The following is a 17,618-nucleotide window of genomic DNA, read 5'->3' as shown; positions in this document are numbered from 1 at the left end:
TCACTGCATGTGGGAGGAAGTGCTGCATTAAATCAATTTGCATAACATGTTTCCAAACTTCTACAGAAGGAAGGACAGCGTGTCCTTAGTGTAGATGTTCCTTTAATGTCTGCTACATGTTGTTGGCCACTTCAATAACAGCGCTCACTGTCAGCTGCAGGTCTGACGGCTTTGTGGAAACCAATTGCTTTCTGTTTTTACCTGCAGGCTTCCTATCTGCCGTGCTCGGTAGAAGATTCTGCTTTTCATTAGCGGTGTAGCTCTAAAGCGTGCACAGAAGGTTGTGGCGGATCTTCGCTTGAACAGACTCTCAGGTAGGTTTTATGTTTGACATTTGTGTTTTCATTTTGTATTTGTCTTGGCTGCAGGGCTTTTGTATCAGGAAACATGTGAGCGTAAGTGCGGAGGTTCAAAGAGAGACACAAAGAGTAGTGTTCGAGATGGAGAGGGAGGTAATCACAGGTGCATCAGTGATGGTGTGCGTTTGATGTCTGTGCAGGTGGAAGGGCATCATTCAGCTCGTGGGGATTAGAAACAATCATATGAGGTTCTCTGTGTCTGTTCTCATTTTCTTTTTCTCGTTTCCACCCACCACAATCCTGTTCACAGCAAACACTGCAAAAGAAATCCATAATAATATCTTTAGATCGTCTTTTTAAAGTGTAAACAACTCAGGAAGCGCTAAGAACGTCCTTCACACTGTATGAAACTTGCAACTAGAACATTTAATTGAAAAGCTTTTCACTCTGAAGACGACTCCCGTGGATTCTTCTTCTGGTCTTTCAGTCTGACGTTGGTAGCGGGGCCGTCACTAAGTGGTAGAAAGTGACGTTTCCTGTGGAGATGTGGGATTGTAGCGTTTTCTCTGAGCTGTTCACATTTGTGATTGTCATGTTGATCAAAGACTCATGTTGAGATAAAAGTTGCTCCTGTAAGTGACCACCAACTTTATGAAGGCTTTGTTCTAATCTCATTTAATAAACGGATTACGACTGCAAACTATGATTGTTTTAATAATTGTTTAACTTTTCAATTAATATATTTTATGTATTTTTGGCTAATCGTTTAGTCTACAAATAGAATTACCAGAACAAAGACCTCTGTAGTGCAGAAACGATGACTCGATTGTTCAGTAAGTCTATTGATGGATAATTAAACCACTTTGATGATCAACCAAAAGAAAAAAGTCATTTTCATGGACCAAACGATTAAACCGTGAACCAAGAATATAATCCATGTTGATGATTGATAAAGAAAACAATGCAGTCAGATCATAAGATCGTGCAGGAAGATTAAAGTGCAGCCTCCGTTGACCTCTGCATGCTCGCAGATCAGTGCTCTGATTCCCTGACATCACACACACACTCAGACGCACACACACAATGACATCCAGCTTTAATCCTGACAAATTGCGACCACAGTTACTGCGAGTCCCTTTCTAAAGCCCTTTATCTGCCTCGCCCGACCATCCGCCGCCATACAGAGGCTTTTGAGATTCATTCTCCAATCTATATCCTCCCCAACAGGACCCATTATCTTAAGTGAGTGTCGATAGGATGCTGAGAGGCACGTTCTTTTTCTTCTTCATTGTACTGAGCTGCGGGAGGTGTGTGTGTGTGTGTGTGTGTGTGTGTGTGTGTGTGTGTGTGTTCTGACTTGTGACCCAGCTCATGTAAGTGCTGGTGTATAACTGGCCTCTGTAATCTGCTGCACATATATTCATGTATACGTGTGTGTGTGAGCGCTGCAGGGCTTTGATGTTGGCGCTTCTGTTGTCATCCCTCATGTCGTTACCGGCATCACAAGGTCCCACTCAGCTGTCAGACTCACCAACGCCGCGCTGCCTTTAAAGACTGCGAGCTTGCCAGCCAGGGATGAGGCATGTAGGAATATCAAAGCTTATTTATTTGGCAACATCTTGGGACATTTTCTGGGGGATGATTGTAAGAGGAGCTATTGAAAGCTGTCCTTAAAGTGGAAATCAGGGAGCTAAGGTTCCTCTGGAGAGAAGCGTTTTTTCTTTTTCTTTATAAAGAGCTAAAAGCTGATTTACACCAAGGACTCAGTCCTTGTTTCAAAACCACCCTGGTGTTCCCACTTCAGCTTTCTCTGGAGAAAGAGAAGAGGCTTCAAGGCTGTTTGTTTGTGTAGAAACTGAGAGCATATGGTGATAATAATCATTTGTTCACACAGAGGGGATACGAGGGACACTAACAAGTGATGCACATGGAGCGCCTTGTTATCGGAGTGGTTACAGCGCATGCCACATAACTGCAACATCCCAGGTTTGACGCCAGCCTTGGGTGTGTCACACCCTTCTCTCTCCCCAATTTCTATATCGTCATCTCTCAAATTAAGGCAGAAATGCTCGGATACAGCTGGAACACGCTTGTTGTCTCACATTTGAGTTAATTTGCAGCTTGTTGTAGCCAACTTCAAGCGTGTCACCCATATGGGACCGTCATTTACTAAATAAACATGTTGTATTGAAGAAGACTTTAAACTAGCAAGGCCATAAACTCATTAGGAACATATTTAATGCGGTAATACATCCAGTGAGAAGTAGGATCATTTTCTCATAGACTTCTATACAATCAGACTTCTTTTTGCAACCAGTGGAGTCGCCCCCTGCTGGCTATTAGAGAGACTGCACGTTCAAACCACTTCTGCATTGGCTTTACTCTTTAGAGGGTGCCGCTTGGTGTCATCTCTACGTGTGCGTCACTTTTTAGTGTTCACTGGAAACTGTTTCCGTTGGAGTCTGTGCTCTTTGCACCCTGTTTCTGTATTTGGTGTCTCTCCTTCCAGTGTTGTTAAATTGATACGGATGTGTTTTGTCTCTTTGTCTGTGTTTTCTTATATTCTTAAGTTGGAGTGCGTTGAGACATCACAGCCATTTCTCAAACCAGTGTAGAAGCAGGTGGCCTGGCAGTCTTCAACTCCTCACTTCTGCTCCACATACAGAAAATACATGACTTTAACTTTAATGATAAAAGCCGGTAAAGCAGTTATTCCTTTATTGCTCCTGTATAATATATCTTACGTTTAGTGTGTACTTTATAAAGCAAGCAGCTTCCCTTTGTCCTTCCAGGGACACGACGGCTGTAATGATTTCTGCTATCTACACTACTTTCCTCAGTTTTCCTTATTTTCATCCTTTCAATTTACTTTATAAAGAAGGATTAAATATTCTTAATTGGTTTATACTCAAATGATTTAGGATTATAATAAAGACGTTTTTCAACTTGCTTGAAAGATGGAATTATGAGGGGGGAAATAAAAAGGCTCTCAAAGGACTTTCAGCAATTATAAGGACACGGAAGCAAGTAGAATGTCTGCAGTCCGCTAAAATGCACTATTGATGGATAATTCTGAAGCCTAACAAACAGGTGTGTGTGTGTGTGTGTGTGAGAGATTGTTTTACGGAGTAGATGATGTCGCCTGCCTCATTTGTCTGGGTTTTCCCATTATTAACATGTCAAAGTGCCAGAGAAAGACATTGAGGTGTGATGGCTGATAAGGTGACATGAAACCGTTCGAGGGCAACTCTAAAAATGTGGCCCCCTCCGGTACCTCTGAGCGAGGTTTTGACAAAACGGCAGCGATATGACATCCTCCATCTCCCAGGAGCATGCTACATCACCCGTCTGTGGTTCAAATTGACTAAGAGACTCTTGAAAGCATTAGCTCTCAGCGTTGCAGAGGTGCAGGTTGAACGGAAGACAGTGTGTGTGTGTGTGTGTGTGTGTGATGAATCTCTAATCGGGCTGTTTTTGAGCAGCCAGTGGAAATGTTCTTTATTTCTTTTCCCCTGAACGTCTGTCTACCTGCTGAGCTTCAAAACTCAAGCTGAGTCTTTGTCAGTTCATAGCAAGACACCTAAACACACACGGACATGCACACAAACATCCTTGCACGCCCACACACACTCCCACTGTGCTGCTCGCTGATGTGCGAATGATCTCATACTCAGTCGGAGGAGCAGGGGTCGGGATGCGTTCGCTGCCTGCTGCGTCGCTCCATGCTAGATAGACTGGAGCAGCTGCAAAAAGATTCACAATGTTAAAAGCTGTCTTCTCAGGTAACCACCTCGCCAGGAATGATTCTTATTTACTGCCTGCTATCAGACTTAAAGAGCACATTCCAAACCTCAGACTCCGCGTTCTGCTGCAGGACCTCCTCTCCCTGAGCCCCGATACGTTTTATCACCCTCTCTGCGGTGAACTCTTTCATTTAATAAGTGAATCCAAGTGTTTAATTCCACAGTGGGATATACTCCATTTGAAGAAATGAGACCTGCTCTCACTAATCTATTTCTCACATGAAAGGAAAAAGCAGAGATCAAAGATCACTTTCACTTATGAAATGAGTCGTTTTTTACTTTATTTATTGTCAAAATGGATACAACTTGTTGACGGCACCATTGTCTTTCAGTTATTAATAGTTTTTAAACATTCCTTGCTGCTTAATTAAAAGTGTCAGTGTTGTTTGAAGTTCTGGCAGAGCTGCTGTGCTCTCCTTTATCTCAGGCCTCCAGGATCTTTATTTGAATCTAGAGATGGAGATCAGGCCTCTAGCTGCAGAAATCACAGCGTTCACCTCTTTCATCTTCGCTTTGGAAATTGCACATTTTCTCAGAGCAGAAGATGCATTTCATCAAAGAGCGAAGAGGGCCGAAGATTTGTTTTGCTGATGAGAGTGTTTGGACTCCGTGTGCCCTCGCTGAAGATTGATGGGATAGCGTATGAGCATGCACATGCATACAGGTGTGAGTGTTCACACACACACATTCTACACATATACATAGCAGGAGGTTCTATATGTTGCACTGTGGTGTGTTCATGCTCTATTCAGTAAAAAGTAATATTGGGCGAAGGTCAATTATAACGTTATCATGATGTGTTCAATGTAGTCTTGTAAAATGTAAGTTTTTGGCAAGAAACTTTAATTACAGTTGTTTGAAGGAGATGTTTCACAGCAATATTTAAAAGTAATAAAGGAGTGTATGTTGAAGTAAATGGTTTTATTGTTTCGTTTTTTACCGTGGTATCATATTGGTAATGAAAGCCGTAGAATTTCATTGGTATTGGTATCGACTAGTACATTTCTGGTATTGTGACATCCCTAATACATGGTTAAACTTGAAAGAAGTAAAAATACGGCAGAAAGGTACATTTAGACACGGGTCATGTACAACAGTATACACCCAGATGTTACAAATGAAGGTCAAGATTTTATTCCTTTATTCCTTCATCTGTCAATTCCTCTCCCAATTTCATGACTAAGCTCTAAATAAATTACAGCTGACATTGTGGATAGTATAGGTTTGTTAAAAAATAAGTTTTTTGGAAGCTTTTATATCAAATTCAGTCAGTGCAACTTTGATAGACACCGACAGATTACATAAAGCAAAGTGTTACTTGAATGTGGGCGGTTGTACAGTACAGTAAGTGTACAGTTGGCACCTAATAAAAAGACCAAACCTCTGACATGTCTAAATGTTGCAGGAGGATCAGTTCAATCAGGTACAATCTCACCAAATAAATAAGTGCAACTGACTCTTTTCAGTACTTAAGTTATGATACATTTTGCCAGTGCTACTGTGAACTTATTCAGTTTTAAACCTATAGTCTTTTTGTAAGTGTGTGTGTGTGTGTGTGTGTAAGGACTTCCTGTTAACTGTAGAAAAGGTCTTGTGTAGTTAAATATTGGGTTTAAACCAAATACCTGGAGAATTGTACTGGATGAACACCACTGCTCTCCGCACCGCCTCCTCCAGTCGGGCGGTGTCCCAGCGGTGCAGGAGTTGGTGTCACGCTCTGTCAGATGTGTGTGGCCGAGCTCATCCAGCAGCCCGCCGGCTCTGACGCTCGCTGGCTCCTCAAGCTGGAAATTGCCATAATGTGTCCTGCAGTGGTCGGCTGCACAGGCCTCTATCAGGGGCTCCATCTGTGCTGAGCACACACACGCGCACACACACACGTCAAATACAACAACACAGAAATGCACTCTGTTTTATGGACACAGGAAGTCATACGTGACAGTTGAGCATCTCATTCCTAAACCATGAGCATTATGACGGCCTCCACTCACGAGTTTGGATTCCCTGGCTGCATGGGATTTACTCTCATTCATCCACAACAGCACGAGTGAAGCAACGGTGTTGCTGTTCATCCCAAAAGTGTTTGATTGTGTTGAGGTCAGAGCTCTATTCTCTGTGACCAGTCAAGTTCTTCCATATCAAACTGGGAAACAGGAAAGGGCCAGACGCTAACCATTTAAGAGCTATTCATGCTAGCTTGCTAAATTGAATATAATTTCACGCTAGTCTCTTTTACATATTAACCGTTATCCACACACAGCCCTTTTGAGGAAGTGAGGATCAGCACACATCCAAGCTGTAACCTTAGTCAAGGACAGACTGCTCTCTGTCCTTCTCGCCTGTGCACTTAACATGAACGTATATGAAAAATGAGCTGGAGTTTAAGTTAATTGATGAGTTCGGGATTAACTCGCAGGCGGACTGTGGAGCATGAAAAGGAGCTGCTGTTGCCCTTTAGCCTCAGCAGCTCCTGCATGACTACTTCAGCTGTAGCCTTCAAGTACTCTGGAAGAAATCTTGACTCCCATCCAAAATGTGTGGGTGAGGAAACCAGCACACCAAATATATGCAAATGCTGGCTCAGCACATTGCCCACAATCAAGGACTCAGAAGAAAACACTTTTGATTTGGCATGTTTGTTTGTGCTGTAACATTTATGTTGCTGCCAAAACCTCTGTGACCACCTCAGCTTTTATTCACTGACGGAAATGTAAATAAAGAACAAGGATATTGGGATTTATTTCATACGTTAGCATGCATAAGTGACAAGCAATTAGCTTAACATCAACACATGCAACCCCTGCCTCACAGCACAGTGCATTGATCTGTCATTTTGAAATGAGTGAATGTCCATTGGGGCATAATGGAAAGGGCCACAAATCACATCAAACGGAGCTTGTTAATCTTCACTGTTTCGGCCATATTTAGCCATATGAAATGTGCTCGTCAGTTTCTCTGCTGTTTTAATATTTGATAAAGGAAAGGAAAGTGTTTTGGGAATAGAGGATGACGTTGTATGTATGATTTTAGTATTCTGAAAGTCTGATCTCCATGTCAGCTGTAAAGCTCCTCATTCTGCTCTTGATGTAATTGAGTTGCACATATCAGGTAGCTGCTTTGCACCTGCTCGACGTGAACTTGTATCCTATAATGAACCAGCGTGCACATGCATTATATGACCAGTTGCATCACACTGTGCATCATCAACCAGCTGACGTGTTACTGGTTCAAACCACCTCAGGGTTTAAGGGCTCAAGCTTTTGCTCCATGCTGCTCCCAGCCTACCTTCCCACTGCTGCTTCCAGGTGGTTTATTATATTGCGCTGGGTGGAGCTGTGTGTGTGTGTGTGTGTGTGTGTGTGTGTGTGTGTGTGTGTGTGTTTCTGCATGTGTGAACTTGCTTTTTAAAAATTCTGTCTGCTAGGACGAGTGCACTTTCTCCTCGGCTGATTGTGTTTGGAGGCCCTAGGGGGGAGCGTGTTGTATGTATGTGTGTGTGTGTGGGTACTCCCAGGGGACCACAGGCATGTTGGGGTGGAGTAGTCCACCGCTTGGTCCCTCTGCACCATTACCAAGTCATACGTGCTTCCCTGCTCTCCTGATGACGCCACAAAAACACTCAGAATTTCATGCTTTTACCGAAATCGAGCAGGTTTCGAGTGATTTCTGTCCAGGTTTGTCTTCCAGTTGAGAATCACTGTTTAAAGTTGCTCCTGGACGTCTTGTGATAGAAATTAGGTCACAAACTAAGCATTCGCTAGAAACCCAGGTTGCCCTGGTTACAGCTAAGTAGAACCAATAAATCATATTGTTGAGTCACAGTTGTGGTCGCTCCCCTCAAGCTCCTCAAAAAGAGCCGATGTGTTGGTTTCTTCAGATTCAGGGAGAAATGCCACTGGATGGTCGGGTGTCTATTGTAACCGTAGACGATCTCTTCCATCAGACTGTCGCCTGTGATGTCAAACTGAAACACAAGCATGTTGTATGTGTTACCCTGACAAGTTTCTAAATAATAATGGGCATCCTTTACTATGTCCTGCCTTTTTGTGGAGCAAACAATCAATTCACTTTTACGGCTTAATTAATGGTTTGGATTTTGCATAGCACAAACTGTGTAATGGAAATGCAGCTTCTTGTGATTTGATAATTGTTATGGCTAATAATGCGGTTTCCATCTTTTATTGTGCATCTTTATTCTCGTACTTGACGTGTAGAAAATGAGTGAAAACGTAGATGTGGAAAGGAAAAGATTGACGAGGGCGGAAAAGGGAAAGAAAACACCCAGTGAAAAGTGTGAAGAATTGATGTAACGCAAAAGGAGAAAAGCTTTCCAGTCAGAAGGGAAGAAGGAAGGCAAGAGAGAGAGAGAGAGAGAGAGAGAGAGAGAGAGAGAGAGAGAGAGAGAGAGAGAGAGAGAGCGACTGGGTGTATGGGAATATTGAGCCACAAAGCATTTATGTCAGATCAAAGCTAATCCTTATCTTTGGGGAAAGGATTCAGTAATACCCTGGGCTGTCTCGCCCCCTCAAGGGCAGCTCTCTTTCTCTGCTTCCCTCTCCTGTGCGCTCATATATTCCTCTCTCCTCACTTCTGCCTAAAACTGCCATGATGCTTCTGCACTTCTTCTTCGACTTTGACTCGGTAATGGTGTGGAGAAACTAGGTCGGCAGGGAAGTGCAGAGTGAGGAGGCAGAGAGGGTCTGGCCTCAGCAACTAGCTGGAGAGGCTGTGTTCTGCCCTGGGGAGGGCTGCTGGTCCTGCTTCTGAGGGCAAAGGAAGGAGACGTACATGAAGCTGAAACGGATGATTCTGTATAATGTAGATTCAACTCTTTGCAGTCTTAAGTCACTTCCTGTAGTCAACATTTCACCTTGATGAGGCATTTTAGTTTGGTTTACAATAACACTGGGGTACAGTTTTCACCCAGAAGATTTGAACTGGACACGTTCTTGAACCTGTATACCTTCTGTCATTGTGGCCTTTTTAAATAACTGAAACCTTACAAGACTAAGAGTTTGTTACAGCCATCTGTTTTCTGTCTCGATACAAATTCCAATACCTCAAATCACGAGTATCAGTTCAATACCATGCTGTCTTTTTCCCAAGCATGGGATACCAGACACCGTCAAATACATTGGGATCAAGTCCAAATACTAAACCTAAACTGGCAGCCCATCCTGACTTAATAAATGTACTAACTGAAGGCAGAAACACAAACCTTTATGAGACAAAACTGTATTTTCTGTGGATTCCCTGGTCAGAACTCTAACCACGGAACAGGGTCAGTATCTAGAGGAGTGGATAGGTGCATCCCTAAAAGCTAAAGTAAAATCAGTAATTGTTTTTGAAAGAGTTCTGAGTAGAACTGTTGCTTCTTTCCTCTGAAAGAAGCGAGTTGGCTCAGACGTCTGATCAGGATTCTCTGCTGGATGCCTGCTGGACGCCTACCAAGGAGGTATTCTGGTCAGGGCGACCTGGAGAGAACCCCAGGGCAGACCTAGAACATGCAGGAGGGATTATCCCATATGGCCTGGGGAATGCTTTACAATCCCCCCAGGAAGAGCTGAAGGACATGGCTGCAGACAAGGGCATCTTGGCTACCCTGTTTAGTCTGGTGCAATGACGTCGTGGACCTAGACATTGATGGATCAATCGATACAATGCTTTCAAAAGGACTTGATAAGCAGATTCTATATGGGATTTCAATTCAATAAAATGCTATCTAATCCCTATCCTATGGCAGTTATTTACCACTGCCTGCGGTCTAATTTGATTATCCTCTCTCCTCCAAATGAACCAAACCAACGGACTCCAGACGGAATAAACTGCTCCGAGCATGTCTGGTGTGAGCACATTCTTATCTGTCATTGCCACGTCGGTGTCCCCACAGGGCGCTATGACGAGTTTAATTGCCTGAGATCTTGTTTTTGATAAAGGGCTGAGATGTATGGTGTTGCAAGGCAATCAGTGGTCACCTTTCTCCATTTCTATCACCAATTTTCTCTCCATCTCTCGCCCTCCATCTGTCCCACTCTTCACTGTCTACTCACAGTCGTGCCCGGAGGGACACCGGCTCTGTTGAGATGGCAGCGTGGAAAAAAAAGAGAGAAATCTAATCATCTTGCTTCCTCAGCAGTTTTTACACTTGACAATTTGGGGGGAAAAATAAAACGAAAAGTCGGCCGGCCCCTGTTTGGTATTCATTGTTTCCTTGGTGCTATTTTGACAGGGTTTAATCATCTGTAAAAGAAAACTATCACGGCTTCCGCATGGATTAACACACTAAACGTGATTATGCAAGAAGAGTAGGAAGAAAGAAAATGTTTACGGAGTCTGTGGCCTGAAGGAGACGGTTAAAAGAATTAACCATACTTAACACAGATGCCGAGGATCTCGTGAACTCGCCCCTGCAGCTTGCTGGTGGCCGATCACGTCTATCACGCATGATGCATTGCTTGACCGCTGCATCTCCCTGCTGTCAGATCAGTATGTAAAAATGTTTAGGATCATCATTTACAAAACACAGTTAAAGGGCCATCACGTTTACACGTTTTAGCTCTTTAAATACAAAACATGCTGGGGGGAAATGCCAAGCCCTGACCCGTGCACACGCTCACAAATGTTGTGAATGTACATTAATAAATCACTGACAAATGTAGAGTTACATTTTCAAGACTGCCCTTTCGGATTTGGAAAATCAGTGGTTTTTAGTGGGTTGATTTTAAGGATAGGATAAGGAAATGTAGCTTTGGGGTAGTGGTTAAAGTTATGCTTATACAGCAGTGGTGAGGGTTATGATGTAAAAAGCACACCATGTTATGATGGTTTTGGTGTTTTTTTGTGGGTCAATATTGATACTAATAACTTGGAATCAGGGAAACTGATTTAATATTTGCTGTTGCTTCCTTCATTGTCTCAACAATGCGTTCTCTTCTCTTTTGTTGCAGATGGATGATCATGTTGCCACCAAAGAGCTGTGACATCACTGTGAGGTTGTGGACGTTGGTGGACGGTGTACTTCTTTAACTTCACTGGGAGTTGTGCAAACTTTCTACTTGACCACTTTGACGTACCTTCTCTAAAATAATCGCTGTTGTCTGCCAGTGACAATATTAAGGACCACCTATCCATCTTTTTAAAAATGGAAACTCTTTCCCAAGATTCCATTCTGGAGTGCCAGATCTGCTTTAACTACTACAGCCCCCGCCGGCGGCCTAAACTCCTGGATTGCCGACACACGTGCTGCTCAGTGTGTTTGACCCAGATGCGCAGCAGCCAGAAGGAGATTCGTTGTCCCTGGTGCCGTGGCGTCACCAAACTCCCGCCGGGCTTGTCTGTCTCCCAGCTCCCGGATGACCCAGACATCATCACTGTCATCGCCATCCCTCACGCCTCTGAGCACACGCCCGTCTTCATCCGCCTCCCAAGCAATGGCTGCTACATGCTGCCACTGTCCATCTCCAAGGAGCGGGCGCTGGGCCTGTCGGGGGAGCTGGGATGTCGTTTCCTGCCTGGCAGCCAGCAGAAGGGGATGACGGTGGTGACCATGCCCGAGCAGCAGCCTCTGGGCCTGGCTATGGGTCTGGAGGGTTTGGAGATGGGGCTGGAGGGAGGCGAGGGCGAGAGGAGAGTTACCGGCCAGGTGGGAGGAGGAAAGGGCTCCACGTGGTCCGGCGTGTGCACGGTGATCTTGGTGGCGTGCGTGTTACTCTTCCTCCTGGGAATTGTGCTGCACAACATGTCCTGCATCTCCAAACGCTTCACTGTCATCTCCTGCGGCTGAGGGCGGAGGGAGGCTGCTCAGACTTCCGTGGACCCCCCTGGATTACCCCACTAGCCCTGCCTCCTCAGAATGAGGGAGGAGAAGGGACTAAACTCACATCAGGGGCATCCAAGGAAACTACAGATCCAAGAGGGAGAAACTGATGAAGAAGAAGAGGGGATGGAGGAAATCCACGAATGGTCTTCTATTGTTTCCCTTTTTTCTTTTCTTTTTGGGAGACTGAAATTAAAATGGAACTACAGATGCAAACCTTCACTTTCCTCTTGCTGGCACTGAAACTCTCGTCCTTTTCCTGCCCTTCCATTTTGTCTGAAAGAATGCTTTGGGAATGTTTTTGGCCAGCTGATATGTTTTTGGCTAGGGGCCAATCTGACACTCACAGCCATTGGATTGCCTGTTTAGTCTGTGGTTTGTAGAAGTACATCAGTTATCATAGTGTTGTTTAGCTGAGTGTAGGTTCCAAGCGGTGTCTCCAGCTGGTGCTGCAGTACAAAGAGTTCGGACTTGGCTGCTGCTGTCCGTCCTCTGATGCTGCAGGAATTAACTGTGCAGGATCCACGTCTGGCCCCGTCTGAATCATCTGGAAAACTCAAAATCAACGCAGCTTCTCTTTTTTTCCCCCCTTTCATACCATCTGTTCCTGTTCAGAACAAACTGTTGCTATTAAGGCTCCATGCAGTTAGTAAAAGGATTGTTGTTAAAAAAGGACAACATATGGATTGTATTCAGTTGCTTTATTAAGTCTTAAAAGGTTGAATTAGTGCTGAAACGACTTGGCATTGAAGAAATGTGTTCGTTAATGATTTAATTGTTCAACATTAATCTAGCAAAAAATTAAAAACATTTGTTGTTTTCAGCTTGTTTTCGCAGGTTTTTTCTTTTTTGATATTATTGAAAATGCAATGAGTTTTGGACAGTTTACAGTTTTGAATATGGTGGGAAAATGTTGTGTTGCAATACTGTGTTTAGAACTGAATGGAAGAAAAAGGTTTTGAATAGTTTGACATTTTGTGAAATACACGTATTTGCTTTCTGTTCGAGAGTTGAATAAGAAGATTGATACCGCTCTCATGTCTGTGCGTTACGTAGCCTATGCTCCAGAGCCAGGAGGCAATTAGCTTAGCCTAGCATTAGCTGGAAGCAGGGGTAACAGCTCGCATGGCTTTCTTCTATGTAAATAGTTTGACACTTGATCAGCACCTTTAAAGCCGACTAATTAAGATGTTGTATCTCGTTGTTTAGTCTGTACACAAACAGAAATGTAATGTTGTGTTAGGTGTTATATATTAAGTTACAGCACATAACTCCCCATCAAACCACGATGTTACATTTTTGTACCGTTTGAATAAACGAGATTAAACATGTTGCCAGAATTTGTGAGCTTTAGCTGTGTTTGTGTTTTTTAACTTTGAAGAGAGTAAGGCTAGCTGTTTGCCACCACTTCCAGGTGGTTTTATAGGTAGTTGCGTGCTACGTGAGCATGTAGCTCTACATAAAACCACAAGTTTTAAATGTTTGCGATTTAAACAAACAAGATAAAACAAGTTACAATAATTTGTGAGCTATCAATGTAGATGTGTTTTTGAACTTTGAAGAGATCAAGGCTAGCTGTTTCCCCCTGCTACCAGCCGGTTTATGGGGAGTTACACGCTACATGCTACATGCTACATGCTACATGCTACTTGAGTTAGTCATCATAAAACCACAATTTAAAACTTTTAAAAGAACATGTTACAGTAATTTGTGAGCTTTAGCTGTGTTTGTAAGTGTGTTCTTGAACTTGGACGAGAGCAAGGCTAGCTGTTTCACTCTGCTTCCAGGTAGTTTTACGGGGAGTTAATTATGCTACATGCGTTAAGCTACAGCAAACCACAATTTGTAGTTTTTACATTTCTCACTTTTTAAGGATTGTACAAAAGGTATAAACATGTTACTGTCATTTGTGAGCTTTAGAGGTGTTGGCAAGTGCATTTTTAAACTTTGAACATAGCCAGGCTAGCTCCCTGCGCTAAAGTAATTTAAGCTAATTGCCTTCTGGCTCTGTAGGCTATATGAGAGTGGTAATGATCTGCCAATAGGCTAAGCATAATGTCAAACTACTTTTTCTAAATGCATATAAAGGAAATTGGACATTGTAGGCAACCTTCTTTTTTCTAGTTGTTTCTCTTTGCAGTAGCCTCTTTCTCACGGATGCTTAGTGTGTTATCTTTCATTGATTAGCTAACTGTCCATCTACTTTTCACCCCAACCTGCAGACCACTATTGTCCTTTAAAGATGGACTTTTGACCAGGCCTTCGCCGAAGGCCACACACCATCGACTCCTTCATCCTAATACCTTCCTTAATTTAGAAACAGTGCAATGGTGTGTGTTTTATGTGTGTGAGTAATGGGTCAGTAACGGGTGAGGAGTGGGCGGGCGCTGCAGGGTTCCACTTAATAATGGCCGTATCGATTTATCTGCTTTTGAATATCTCTCGCATCCGCAGAGATGGATGCTTCTTTTTTTTCACTTTTATATGTTGAGGCAAGCAATTTGTCTGTGTACTGTATCGTTAAAGCAATGGACTGTACAGTACACACAAACAGGGTGAACTCTTTTGTATTGCAGCCTCGTCATGTACAGAATGATTGTAATTTCCTTGTTCTTTTTCTGATGACTTTCTTTTGTTGACATGTTTTGCTTGGTTAAGATTTGAGATTAAGGCGCTCTCTGTGTGTTTGCTCTAAAAGAAACAAGCAAGTTATTCCGTACACTTCAAGGCACTCAGAGTTGGCGTGACACAAAATAAGGAAAGATAGCATTTGATCTTTTGGTATTAAGTTTATAAAGTATTATATACCTGTTCACTTAAAAACGATTTCCTATATAATAATTTTACCACCTTAAACCAAAGTTTGAGGTTTCCATTCTACTCGACAGAAAAGAGAACTTTTCCTTTAAGAATTAGAACTTGTCTTTGACTTTAATTGATGTTGATTGGCATCTCGTATAAGCATGTTTTCATCCCTTTTCACCAAAGCAAAGTCTCACATTTCTTCCCCCTTAAACAGAAAAGAGACATTTAAATTTAAATGGATTAAATCAAAACCTACTTCAGCTATTTGGCAGCTCAAGGCTTAATGCACAGGAATATTCTGTTATGAAAGCATTGGGGCTACAATAGAGCAACTATTTGTTTTGCAAATGCAGCGAGAGACTGAGTTAAGTTCGGCTGAACTGGTTCATGAGGGACATGCTTGCTAGTTGCAGCTCCTGCTGTTGCTATGGGACGATACTGAAAGTCCTTTTGAAGTGAAGTTGAAATATTTTTAGCTCCGAGCACTCGGCGCTCTGTGGGCTCTAGAAAACTTGTTAATTCTCAGCACTTGAGGATGAAATGTTTTTCTGCCACGGCCCGAGATAACTCTGAGGTAAGGGAAACCCCAGTTAGAATAAAAGTGCATGAATAATTGTTATGGAATCTGGATGAAGGCTGTTAAATTATTACGTAATGCTTTATAAATCAGTAATGAACCATTTATAGGAACAACCTTTTATGTTGTGAAAAATGTGTTCTATGTTTTATCACAAATGGATCATTAATGTGTTGCTACTGATCGTTAAAGCATTGAACACTATGTATAGAGCCGTTTCCTAAAGCAAACCATTTGTATTGTATGCCTTGTTATGTATCACTAAGAATGTAATCAAAGAATGAAGTAAGAAAAGTATCCAGAGATTCATGTTGGACACATTTGAACTGTTTTTCATGGGATGTTACACTCGCGTACGTCACACATTTGTTATCTGCGAAGGTCTTGAGATAGCTGCCAACACAATGGAGATGAACGTCATTTCGTTCTATGCTTAAAACATTGAAAAATCACATTTACATTCAACATCTCGCTCCAGAAAAAGGTCCCTATAGCTGTGTAAAAGCCATGCTAGATTTCAGTGGCACTAATATTCAGATATCTAAGTATCATACACTCATTTTCTAGGAAAAGTTGTTGCTTTTGAATTGTGCTTAAGTTTTAGAGAGATATCTAAAAACCTCATTATCTGCCACAATTTTGTCATTTTTGGCGCAGCCATGCTATCATGTTTAGCGTATATTAGCTTGTTAGCGTCATACTCATGCTCTTGTTTTAACCACATATTCACACTTAAACTGAAAGAAAACAAAACAGTGAAATGATCCTGCTAAATCTGAAATGTGCACACATTTGATTCTAAACTCGCACCACAACATTCCTCTATGTTATTTAGCTCACAGCCATTTTTCCAATTGCCCTCAGTGACCGTAGCGGATGTGGTTGCTAGGAGAAGTTCACAAGATGACTCCCACTAACTGCTTCCACAGCGGTCAACCTCAAATCCCTCGGTGACTCTCAAGGCATAGATGCAACGGAAACACTGCAAAAAACATCTGTTGTGATCCTCATTTAAGTTAAATGAGGATTACTTTAGTTAAATAGGAAAGAATAGGGGGAAGTATTGCCTAAATACCTGGTTAAATTGCAGGAAACACAAGCCAGTGTGAACAGCACTAACATGCTCTTGGTGATTACCCACACACCGGCTTCACTCATGATGAATGAACCTGTCTTTAGTCCTTTACCTCTGCCAATCCATCATGAATGAGGCACTGCACGTGATGTGGCAAGGGGGGGGGATGGAGAAACAAATGCATCTCGTTGGTACGTTTTTTTCACCTTAGTGTCTGTGCACTGCTGATGTATGAGCTTATTGATCTGAAGGTGGTAAAATCTCATCAAACACTGTACAATGCTGTCGTGCCAAAAACCAAGGATATACACAGCCGTTATGGTTATTGCTTTTCATACTTTTCACTGTTAAATGAAATATTCTCTAATAAAAGATCACTTAGGATATGACAGAATATTCTAAACCGCTTGATCTTTGACCTAAAGGTCAGCTCCTGTAATAATTCAACCTTTCTACGTGACACTTTACTGTGATCTGAGAGAACAACACGCTTCTGAATCTCCTTCCTGTCCTCTGTACATTTCTATTTGTTGAACCTTTTTTGCTTAAAGAGTGAAGACTAGAGAAGCGTGGAAAGGAAAGGAGGCTTGTCATTTCTGTGCCCGTGTGTTTGTAAAAATGCCGTGAAGTTCCTGTTGTAGTTTCCAGTCTGTGGCGGGTCGAGCGACAGCTGACGACGCAAGCAGCAGCTGTTTTTGGTGAACTATTAAAGCAAACGCTCTGAATCTGAACGACAAGGACTCCAGCAGTCTTCTTTTGATTTGGTGGATTATTTGTTGTTTGTTTGACATTTACTGCTTGAGAAACACACCGATAACTTCTTAGACTTAGCTTATTCCTTGCAGCTGTATTTATCGAAGTCCCATATTTCATGTCTGAAGGAAGCAGACTCTTTGTTTATCCTCGGGAACCTCTTTTCTCCTCAAATATGTATTGATATGGTGTCAGGGAGGTAATTAACAATCTCCACGGACCAATTGCAGCTGGCTTTACTGCGGCAAAACACCTCCATTCCTCACAGGCAGCCGTGGCGTGCTTGCACACACTGCACTGCCACAACCTGCCATCTCCAATGATAAGTTCTTTCTTTTAATGACCACAGAATAGGTTTTAATTCCAAGTGCATCAATGAAAACGTGCGGACTTCATCATGAATTCAACATTTATTATTTTCCAGCATTTGCAGAAGGTTTTTCATGGCCATTCTGCTTATTACTTGATTTTGTGCTCTTATTAATATCTT

At 42.5% G+C, this 17,618-nt stretch overlaps 1 protein-coding gene across 2 annotated transcripts in view; it reads left to right on the top strand.

Moving 5' to 3' along the window:
* The window catches only part of rnf152 (ring finger protein 152), a 31,484-nt gene extending 18,229 nt beyond the window's left edge, over nucleotides 1-13,255 (top strand). The window contains exons 2-3 of one of the 2 annotated variants that reach the window (XM_029457606.1): nucleotides 208-314; nucleotides 11,050-13,255. In XM_029457606.1, the coding sequence (XP_029313466.1) occupies nucleotides 11,244-11,885 (642 nt within the window). In that variant the 5' untranslated portion in view covers nucleotides 208-314; nucleotides 11,050-11,243 and the 3' untranslated portion in view covers nucleotides 11,886-13,255. The remainder of the gene's footprint in view (nucleotides 1-207; nucleotides 315-11,049) is intronic. The other variant, XM_029457607.1, reaches the window with a different exon arrangement.
* The last annotated feature ends 4,363 nt before the right edge of the window (nucleotides 13,256-17,618 follow it).

Source organism: Cottoperca gobio, chromosome 20 (genome assembly GCF_900634415.1).
Source record: "Cottoperca gobio chromosome 20, fCotGob3.1, whole genome shotgun sequence".
Classification (NCBI taxonomy): domain Eukaryota; kingdom Metazoa; phylum Chordata; class Actinopteri; order Perciformes; family Bovichtidae; genus Cottoperca; species Cottoperca gobio.
Note: the sequence above shows the minus strand (reverse complement) of the source record. Positions and strands in the feature narration are given on the sequence as shown.